Source organism: Cynoglossus semilaevis, chromosome W, assembly GCF_000523025.1.
Source record: "Cynoglossus semilaevis isolate Cse_v1.0 chromosome W, Cse_v1.0, whole genome shotgun sequence".
Classification (NCBI taxonomy): Eukaryota; Metazoa; Chordata; class Actinopteri; order Pleuronectiformes; family Cynoglossidae; genus Cynoglossus; species Cynoglossus semilaevis.
The window spans coordinates 352373-363290 of record NC_024327.1 but is presented as its reverse complement, the minus strand read 5'-3'; the positions used below and the strand labels follow the sequence as shown (position 1 = coordinate 363290).

General features: G+C 43.5%; 2 protein-coding genes across 3 annotated transcripts in view; one reads left to right on the top strand and one right to left on the bottom strand.

The window, feature by feature from the left end:
- Positions 1 to 6929: 6929 nt before the first annotated feature.
- Positions 6930 to 9370, bottom strand: LOC103396868 (UPF0454 protein C12orf49 homolog). 2 transcript variants are annotated; one of them, XM_008335117.3, is made up of 5 exons: positions 8823 to 9370; positions 8299 to 8428; positions 8020 to 8171; positions 7788 to 7901; positions 6930 to 7438 (listed from the first exon to the last, which is right to left on the bottom strand). In XM_008335117.3, exons 1-5 carry the CDS (start codon positions 8916 to 8918, stop codon positions 7355 to 7357), a joined length of 576 nt encoding a protein of 191 aa, XP_008333339.1. In that variant the 5' UTR covers positions 8919 to 9370; the 3' UTR covers positions 6930 to 7354. The 2 variants fall into 2 exon arrangements, with proteins under 2 accessions (XP_008333339.1, XP_008333338.1); XM_008335116.3 differs by having other exon boundaries at positions 8272 to 8428; positions 8823 to 9368.
- Positions 9371 to 9448: 78 nt separating this feature from the next.
- Positions 9449 to 10918, top strand: part of LOC112486397 (RING finger and transmembrane domain-containing protein 2-like) — a 4834-nt gene continuing 3364 nt past the window's right edge. Inside the window, exons 1-2 of the mRNA XM_025052841.1 lie at positions 9449 to 9604; positions 10169 to 10246. Of these exons, the coding sequence (XP_024908609.1) occupies positions 10228 to 10246 (19 nt within the window). The 5' untranslated portion in view covers positions 9449 to 9604; positions 10169 to 10227. The remainder of the gene's footprint in view (positions 9605 to 10168; positions 10247 to 10918) is intronic.

The following is a 10918-nucleotide window of genomic DNA, read 5'->3' as shown; positions in this document are numbered from 1 at the left end:
ACTTCAGAAGTTTGACAATTTTAAGAGCGCTGCATCCCTCTACAAGATATCTCTTTTTTGAGCCTGTCAAGTCCCTCTTCTGACCCATTTTGCCAAAGGAAAGGAAGTTGCCTAATAATTATGCACACCTGATATAGGGTGTTGATGTCATTAACACCCTATATCAGGGGTGTGTCATTAGACCACACCCCTTCTTATTACAGAGATGCACATCACCTGATATGCTTAATTGGTAGTGGGCTTTCGAGCCTATACAGCTTGGAGTAAGACAACGTGCATAAAGAGGATGATGTGGTCAAAATACTCATTTGCCTAATAATTCTGCACTCCCTGTATACTGTATATCATATACAATGCAAAAAGTAGTATTTTATACTTACACTGTTAATATGCATGTATTCCTAATGTGTTCAAATATTACACAGGTTCCTCTTTGCATGTTCTTATTTTAAAACAGTTGCAAAAATTAAAAAGGAAAATTCAACCAAGCCAAAACCTTCACAACTCCCTCCATCCCACCCCAGCAGTACCTCCTTTAGCCCTATAGAGGTCAGAGACCTCCTGTTAAAAACCTTTGTCCTAAAATTTTTTATTTAACCCTTGTAAAGTCCTTCGGGTCTAGGTGACCCCGGGGTGTGTGTGAGTATGCGTGCGTGTGCACGTTCCTGTACTGCATGACTTGTGCCAACTTTTCCTCATATTCATTAATACTCATATTCTGGGACAAGATGAAAATCATTGCAAGGACAAATGGTGTGTACAAAAATGCGAAGGACCGCACAACGGTTAAAAGCGGTTCAAAATGGCCGCGGGCTCTTGTTTTCATTAGAGAGGCTGTAAAGGCCTCATGACGTGCTGTCATCAGCGTAAGGATGGTGACAAAAATGAAAGAGAAGGTTTAGATCATATGTGTCCAACTCAGGGCCCGCGGTCCAAATGCGGCCCGCCAAGTCATTTTGCGTGGCCCACTGGAGCTTAAAAAAGTTAAATTACCTGCTTCCGTGCTGCTGAGTTTCTTAACTTGACAAAAATATATTTCACAGAGCAGTGAACAATATTTGATACTGAAACCTGTATTAATACACTATGACTGGTTGTGGTGTGTTGTACCAAATTGCTGAGTGAATGAGTTGATGGTTTGAATGCAGAGGACACATTTCAAATGTACAACGACGATAAAGGAGATTCCTCTTCCTCTTCCTCTTCCTCTTCCTCTTCCTCTTCCTCTTCCTCTTCCTCTTCCTCTTCCTCTTCCTCTTCCTCTTCCTCTTCCTCTTCCTCTTCCTCTTCCTCTTCCTCTTCCTCTTCCTCTTCCTCTTCCTCTTCCTCTTCCTCTTCTTCTTCTTCTTTGTCTTCTAATCACTTTTCTCTATCTAATTCTTCCCCTCTCTCTCCTCTCAGGCCAGTTGATTGAGCGAGTTCTGCTCTCCTCCATGTTGAACCCCAGTGAACAGTGGCAGACGTATCGTCACCACGGGCGGATTCTCAGCCTGGAATATCGTCTCCGCTTCCGTTGTGACTCCAACTACTACGGACCGTTCTGTAACAAGTTCTGCCGGTCCCGCGACGACTTCTTCGGCCATTTTAACTGTGACCACAGCGGCTCCAAGGTCTGCATGGACGGTTGGACCGGGCATGAGTGCAAAGATGGTGAGGGAGTGAATAATATTTCAAAATGTAAAAGACAAAAATGCCTTGATTGATTTCGATCTGGAATTTATTTTAATAGAATTTTTCTCTAAATTCCAATCTATTTGTAAGAACACCGTGTCCTGCTCAGATCATATTTATAACCAACAAAATAAATCACCAGTTTTTTTTTCTAAAGGCCAGAAAGCTTTTCTCGTTTTCTCATCAATGGTCTTGGCCTGAATTAAGCCAGCCACTAGGGTACACGAAGCCGTGTTTATAGTGCCGGTCCCAAGCCCGGATAAATGGTGAGGGTTGCGTCAGGAAGGGCATCCGGCGTAAAACGTTTAGCTAAATCAAATATGCAGATCAATAAAACGATTTCTATACCGGATCGGTCGAGGCCCGGGTTAACAACGACCGCCAACAGTGCCGTTGACCAACAGGGCACTGATGGAAATTGGACTACTGTTGGTCAGAGACAGAGTCAGAGACAGAGAAGAAGAGGAGGGCGTTTGGTTAGGAGAAAAAGAGAAAAGATGAAGAATAGAAGTGTTAGTCTGAAGTTTGGAACTTTGAATGTAGGTACAATGACAGGGAAAAGTAGAGAAATAGCTGATGTGATGGAGAGAAGAAGAGTAGATATTTTGTGTGTGCAGGAGACCAGGTGGAAGGGCAGTAAGGCTAGAAACATTGGAGGAGGCTACAAACTGTTTTATCATGGTTCAGATGGGAAGAGAAATGGAGTAGGGGTGATCCTAAAGGAAGAATATGTAAGAAATGTGGTAGAGGTGAAAAGAGAGTCAGACAGGTTGATGTGTGTGAAGGTAGAAGTAGAAGGAGAGATGATTAATGTTGTTAGTGGTTATGCCCCACAGGTGGGCTGTGAGTTGGAAGAAAAGGAGAAGTTCTGGAAGGAGCTAGATTGGATGGTAGAGAGTATCCCCAGGAGAGAGAGAGTGGTGATTGGAGCAGACCTAAATGGTCATGTAGGGGAAGGGAACAGAGGAGATGAGGAAGTGATAGGCAGGTTTGGTGTTAGGGAGAGAAACGTAGAAGGACAGGCAGTGGTAGATTTTGCAAAGAGAATGGAAATGGCTGTGGTAAACACATATTTCCAAAAGAAAGAGGAACATAGGGTGACTTACAAGAGTGGAGGCAGGTCCACACAGATAGATTATATTCTATGTAGAAGATGTAATCTGAGGGAGATTAGAGACTGTAAGGTGGTGGCAGGTGAGAGTGTAGCCAAACAACATCGGATGGTAGTGTGTAAAATGACGATGGAGGTGACAAAAAGGAAGAGAGTGAAGACAGAGCAGAAGATCAAGTGGTGGAAACTAAGGAAAGAGACATGTTGTGAAGACTTCAGGAAGGAAGTAAGGGCAGTTCTGGGTAGTGTTGAGATATTCCCAGATGATTGGGAGACTACAGCTGCAGTGATGAGGGAGACAGGTAGGAAGGTGCTAGGTATGTCCTCTGGGCAGAGAAAGGAGGACAAAGAGACCTGGTGGTGGAATGAGGAGATCCAGGAGAGTGTGCAGAGAAAGAGATTAGCGAAGAAGAGATGGGACAGTGACAGAACAGAAGAGAACAGACTGGAGTACAAAGAGAGGACAAGGGAGGTGAAGAGGGAAGTGGCCAAGGCCAAACAAAAGGCATATGAGGAGTTGTATGAGAGTTTGGAAACAAAGGAAGGAGAAAAGGAGTTGTATAGATTGGCGAGACAGAGAAATCAAGCTGGGAAGGATGTGCAGCAGGTGAGGTTGATTAAGGACAGAGAGGGGAATGTGATCACAAGTGAGGAAAGTGTGCTGAGAAGATGGAAGGAATACTTTGAGGAGTTGTTAAATGAGGAAAATGAAAGGGAAAGTAGAAACGAGGAGCCAGAGACTAGTAGGAAGAAGGTAGATCAGGTTAGAAAGGATGAAGTTAGAAAAGCCCTGAAGAGGATGAAGAGTGGAAAGTCAGTTGGTCCTGATGACATACCAGTGGAAGTATGGAAGTGTTTAGGAGAAGTGGCAGTAAATTTCCTGACTGGTTTGTTTAACAGAATTTTAGAGACTGGCAAGATGCCTGATGAGTGGAGAAAAAGTGTTCTGGTGCCAATTCATAAGAAGGGTGATGCACAGAGTTGTAACAACTACAGAGGGATAAAGTTGATGAGCCATACAATGAAGATTTAGGAAAGAGTAGTTGAAGCTAGGTTGAGGCAGGAAGTGGAGATTTGTGAACAACAGTATGGTTTCATGCCTAGGAAGAGTACCACAGATGCAATATTTGCCTTGAGGATGTTGATGGAGAAGTACAGGGAAGGTCAGAAGGAGCTGCATTGTGTATTTGTAGATCTAGAAAAGGCATATGACAAAGTGCCAAGGGAGGAATTGTGGTTTTGTATGAGGAAGTCAGGAGTGGCAGAGAAGTATGTTAGTTTGGTGCAGGACATGTATGAGAATAGTACAACAGTAGTGAGGTGCGCTGTTGGGAGGACAGAAGACTTCAAAGTGGAGGTGGGACTACATCAAGGATCGGCCCTGAGCCCCTTCTTGTTTGCTGTGGTGATGGACAGATTGACAGATGAGGTCAGACAGGAGTCCCCATGGACTATGATGTTTGCAGATGACATTGTGATCTGTAGTGAGAGTAGGCAGCAGCTAGAAGAGAACCTAGAGAGGTGGAGGTTTGCACTAGAAAGAAGAGGAATGAAGGTCAGTCGCAGCAAGACAGAGTACATGTGTGTAAACGAAAGGCAGAACAGTGAAATAGTGAGGCTACAAGGAGCAGAGGTGGTGAAGGTGCAGGAGTTTAGGTACTTAGGATCAACTGTTCAGAGCAGCGGAGACTGTGGAAGAGAGGTGAAGAATAGAGTACAGGCAGGATGGAACAGCTGGAGCAAAGTGTCAGGAGTGATCTGTGACAGAAGAGTGTCAGCTAAGGTGAAGGGAAAGGTTTACAGGACAGTGGTGAGACCAGCCATGATGTATGGTTTAGAGACAGTAGCAATAGGCAGAAGACAGGAGGAGGAGCTGGAGGTGGCAGAGTTAAAGATGCTAAGATTCTCTTTAGGAGTGACAAGAATGGACAGGGTCAGGAATGAGGTCATTAGAGGGACAACACAGACAGGAAGGTTTGGAGAAAAAGCTAGAGAAGCCAGATTGAGATGGTTTGGACATGTGCAGAGGAGGGACAGTGGATACATTGGTAGAAGAATGTTAGAGATGGAGCTACCAGGTAGGAGAAAGAGAGGAAGGCCAAAGAGGAGATATATGGATGCAGTGAGGGAGGACATGCAGGTAGTTGGAGTCAGAGTAGAAGATACAGAGAACAGGGAGAGATGGAACTCAATGATCTGCTGTGGCAACCCCTGAAAAAAAGGGACAAAGCCGAAAGAAAAAGAAGAAGAACGAGCAGTTGGACAGGTGTACCTAATAAAGTGGCCGGTGAGTGTATATTTCGTTCAATTTAACTTAAAATATGTGGCGCTTTGGCGCAGAGGCAATGTCTCTGTCATTGGTGTGGAATCCCAGGGTTCACCTCCTGGACAAGTTTGAATCCCGGTTAGGGCGGTTGGTACCTTCCAGTGGACTCACCACCCGCAGGAAGGTTTAGGGGGGTTGGTACGGTGCAATGTGATTTGGGTGGCGACTGCTGCCCCTGCGACCCGGTAACGGATAAGTGCATGAAAATGGATAGATGGATGGAAACTTAAAATTTTACTGTAAGAATCCCATGAGACAATAATTAATCATCTGGCCAAACGAGAAGCGGCTCTATTACATTTCCTAATTAAGACAGTTTTCTCAGCCTTCACAATGATTAATAGTTTTGGTCTGGCCACACATCCATTGTGAGCGGACTCCAGAGACGGGGAAAGAAGGAGCTGATAAGAAAAGGAAGATTCTGGTCTGGACTGCAATCACTGTGTTGAGCAGCAGAATACAAGAACAGATGGACCGGGGCAGAGTACGGGGCAGACAACTCTATCACAGTCTCATCAGAGATTAATGTGGGGGGCCGCCTACTTGGTCTAATGAAGTGATTAGTTCACGTTTAATCTGGAGTTCACTTGTTTTGTTCTGTACCATATTAAAATGAATTTATTTGTGAAATCAGCAGCTTTATTATGATTTGTTAGCTTGTGTGGCTGATTACTTAAACTATTTTTAAAACATGTCAGCACCTCATAGAAATATTGCATTCTCGAGGTCATTACTCTAAAAATACCCTCTGCCTGGTGGGAAATGCCCTGACAGCAAAAGTATTTTCCATAGAAATACCCCTTTAAGTGGTACATGGAAACGATGGGAAGTGAGGATTGTTATTCTAATAAAAATTGTAAGTCTTTGTTACTGTATAGAGTTGGCTCTATCCATTTCGGTGCCCTTGGCAACATTATAGTTTGGCGCCCCATCGCACCCCATTGTAGCTAGATTCCTAACTTAGGTTGATGGCCTGTTTTGCGCTAGAGTTTCCGTTTATTATTTAGTTATGCCTAATGTGTTTACTATTGAAAATTTACATTAAAGTGAATGGGTCATGCTTTGTTTGGCCCCCAGCTCACGTCTTTCCTCCTGAGCCACAGCCAAAAGCTGCCCTTCTCTGCCTCTTCTGCCAGTTCCCTCATGGCTTTCCTGCACACTGTTCCTGTGCATCCCATGTCGTGGAGCAGGCGTACGGTTGAGGACCTGACGAAGCCCCTGCATCCTACTTCAACGGGGCACATGATGGGTTTCCAGCCATTCGCTCTGCATTCTGCTGCCAAGTCTGCGTACTTTGCTTGTTTCTGCTCGTTGGCAGCCTCAGTGCCTTCCTCCCATGGGACGGTAAGCTCCACCATTATAAATGTCCTGCGTGGTTCTGACCACATGATCAGATCTGGCCGGAGCGAAGTTTCTGTGATCTCCCTGGGGAATTGGAGCTGCCTCCCCAGGTCGACCCTCATCGACCACTCGCTGCCTGGTGAGAGTACCGTTGGTGTTACTCTCTGGCAAGGAAGGTTGGTGTTCTCTCCGGCCTTTGCAAACCATATCAGAGGTCTTGCTGAGGTGGAAGGTGTGTTGTTGGCCTTCTGTCTGCATGACTCCACCACCTCTGCCAGCTTCCTTAACACCAGGCTACCTGTAGCGGCCTTGGGACAATGCGGTCTTACAGCCTGACAGGATATGCTGGAGGCTTGCATTGCCAGTGCTGCACAGGGCACAGGATTCTTCCACACCAAACCACAGGTGGAGATTTCTGAACACCTTCCCATGACATCCAGCCTCCCTGTCGGCTTTGAGCATGTGATAACTATAAACAGCTATGTTTCACAGTTATCTTTATTAAATATTTGTCTTTGATGCATGCACTATACAAAGGCAAAATGACATTCAACAACAAGTGCAGAATTCAACAACAAAACACTGAACAGTCTGAACAATAAAATGAAGCCTGTTTAATGACATGAAGCCTAACTGGATGGATGAGCTGCCTGGGACTTAGACCTGATGATCATCACGGATGAATGTATGAAGCACACCATGCACTTATGAAGTGTAAATAAAGAAATGGTAAACAGTACTTGTCCATGTTTTTTTTAAGTAAGTATTGGATAATGAAATGTCCATTATTTGCTTCAATTGCGCAAACTTATCCAAGGTCGAAGTTCATGTACAGAGTCTCTGTTCCCTGGAGAGACAGTCAGGGAGCTGCAGTGTCCCACTGCTGTGTCCCTGTGTCTCCTTACTTATACAGGTAGCAGCTCCGGAGGACTCTCTCCATAGCAGTACTTGGCTTGTGGGTTTCGGTACGTGTTCTCATGTTGAACACTCTATAGGAGGAAAAGAAAATTACATTTCATCTCTCTTGTTATAATGTCTTTTTATTTTATTTAATAATACAACATGAGTCTGTGTTGCGTTTCGTGGTTCACATTATGAACCTCGCCATTCCTTAATGAAGCCAAACAACATACCCTGTGTACGTCATAAAAATATCAACAGGTGACAGATGATGGCAACCTTTTAAACACGCACTTCAAAACTTCTAATTTTTTATTAAATTGACAGAATCAAGCACTGCAGCTTTAAGTTGTCCATTACCATTTATTTAAATTTGCAGGAAGTCAACACCACTGATGAGAAAGGATGAAGAATTTTTGATTCCATAGTTCAACATACCTGCGACGAGGTTCGACACTTTGCCAGACACAGCTCAAAATGATCCTCCACAGCAGTGAAGAGATTCTGGAAACCTTCAGCTGCACGATTCAGGAAGTGCTCCAGAAGAGGTTGCTGATGAGAAGAAAGAAAGACACACACGTTTGTTTCAGGAACCTTAGGTTTGAAAATGTGGCCTGGAGACAACTCATTAACAAATTGATTAACATCTTTTATGTGACAGATTACATACCTTATCAGGTTGAAGACAGCAAGACACGCAGTACTCGTAGATGCTGCAGCAGCCATTTGCCAGGCAGCTTTTACAACTGTACTGCCTGGTGCTGGGACCGTTGACATTACAACAGCCATTTACCAGCAGATCCTTCCTCTCACAGACATAACCTGTTACAAAATGGAAGGGGTTGAGCTGGAATCATCAATTAAGGGCCCCAAAAATCATGTAACCATCAATGCACAATGCAAAGAGTCGAGAACTATTAACCAAGTTCATCAGTGAGTAGCGTCTTGCCCTGGATGGAGTTTCTGCACTGAATGATCTGCCGACTGCTGTTGCCCAGATTAAAACGGACTTTCCATGGGATGCGATGATCAGAGTCTTGAACTTCCAAGAGAGTGCGGTCTCGTATTGTCCTTTCCTCCTGCAGAATCCACAAGTACATCATAACATGTTAAAAGACAGCTCAGTTACATCGAAATGGACGGAAATGAAGACGAAACATTTCTGAAATAAAATGTATTTTCTTAAATTATTATTTCCACTAGATTTTACTTTCCCGGTTACAGTTCTCTTTGGGAACATTTGTGAATAGCATAACTCAAAACATAAGGTTTGTTGTAATTCTAACATTTATACACAAGGGGTGCGATACTTAGTCTGTTTGCAGTTGACCATAACTTCCTGCAGCCTTGTCTGTTTTCTTTGCTCCTTGAAGCAAAACGTAAAGCATCTCCGGTTGTGTGTAAAAATCAGACACTTAAAGAATCGTATCGACACATACGGTGCACCGAGAAGGACTGATGGGATGTTCGTACCTGTTTGAGTGTACGGGTGAAAAAGTAGATCAGAGACATGCCGAAGACCCCCCCTAGCACCCAGCGCTTCCTCAGTAACCGCCGCAGCACCATCATAGCATGGTTCTTTGGGGGAGATGGCAGTCCAAAACCTCTCCAGTTGGGAATCCAATCTCTTGAGTTACGTTGACTTACAATTGCGCAAAACCGCTCAAAGCCTGTTCCGTTAACTGTGCAACTACTTTATATTAAGACAGCTTGCTTTCGGCACCAATAGTTAACCCATGTCGCAGTCAGCTGGACTAAATAATAGAACGAATCATAGCTGTGTAAAAATGCTTCATAACAGGTCCCAGGAACGTTAGCAAACATCACAAAAGCATGCATTGTTCCTCCGAGAGCCAGCTGCCACTAGCATTAGCTTCCTGACAGCACCAAATAACGAATACTAATGAAAATAAGCCGTTTACTTTTCGGTTTAAAGATGTCGTCGTTTGCCCTAAATAGTACTTATTGAGATATTTGTCAATCGAAATGTAACGTCCACCGTTAGCAAGCTTCCCAACACGGATGTGGTACGGTGAAAGGGTGGACATTGATTGGTTGGACATTGAAGGCGAGACCTCGGTGACATCATACCGGAAGTTTACCGGAAGTGGGCCGTCAATGTAGCGCATCATCCACAAATACAATAAAAAATACATCCGTGTGTTTTTCTAAGCACCCGGATACAGTCGTTTTATGCAAACATTTTTCTGAACTATGGCAGGAACTGAGGGACGGACTCCACCGAATCGATTAAGGTAGAGTCCGTTCGTATCATTATGGTGTCATTAATGACTCATTAAACAAAATCCGCATTCGGCATCCTAGTCGTTTTTACGACACTGCAGTTTCCTTCATTATTGGTAACCTCACCACGATATTGACCTGTCCTGTCCAGCAGAAGCTTAAAATAAAATTACTACATAGCTACATCTGGTTCATTCTCAACCCTAATGGTACACTGTGTATGATTTCTCATTGTATTCTTCCGGACCTAGCATACAAATCTGACGTGGTTAATGTAAATTAATGTGACAAAAATGCTAATTTATGTAAAAGAGGAGAAGCAAGCAGGCTGTCATATTAAAACAGCATTTCCTACTATCATATGAGGTTACACAAGTGAAACCATTAATGTAGTAATTCTGCAGAAAAATAATGAATTCTATAGGCAAATCATTTTTGCCACCCACAATGATGACAACAAGAAAGGTGCATTTTGGTTTAACTATAATTTGTTACCAAAAAATTTATATCACTCAATCTCTACGCAGACTGACAATAAGATGAATAAGTAGTTGTTGCCGCTCTTTGTTTCTAAGGGTTGGGCCATGTGGTGCTGAGCAGTGTGCCATGCAGAGGAGACACAGCAGCAACACGGATGGCATGCCCTTTGACAGGTAGACCAAGAAACCATACTGCACACAAACAGCAAAACAGTCTTTTTTTAAAACAACTTTGTTTCTGTTGCCTTGTGGGTGTCCCTTCAGGATCCGTCTCCTCTGCCCAGTTACAGGCGCCAGGCTTACCTTACTCGTGACTCCCGTGTCATATGAAATATTTGTTCATATTGAACCCACGAATCACTCACTGCGAACAAATCACTCTCTGCGAACTAATCACTCACTGTAAACTAATCTTTCACTACGAACTAATCTTTCACTGTAAACTAATCTTTCACTACGAACGAATTACTCTCTGCGAACTAATCTTTCACTACGAACTAATTACTCTGCAAACTAATATTTCACTGTGATCTAATCTTTCGCTGTGAACTAATATTTCGCTATGAACGAATCACTCTTTGTGAACTAATCTTTCGCCGTGAACTAATCTTTCGCTGTGAACGAATCATTCTCTGTGAACTAATCTTTGGCTGTGAACTAATCTTTGGCTGTGAACTAATCTTTGGCTGTGAACTAATCTTTGGCTGTGAACTAATCTTTGGCTGTGAACTAATCTTTGGCTGTGAACTAATCTTTGGCTGTGAACTAATCTTTGGCTGTGAACTAATCTTTGGCTGTGAACTAATCTTTGGCTGTGAACTAATCTTTGGCTGTGAACTAATCTTT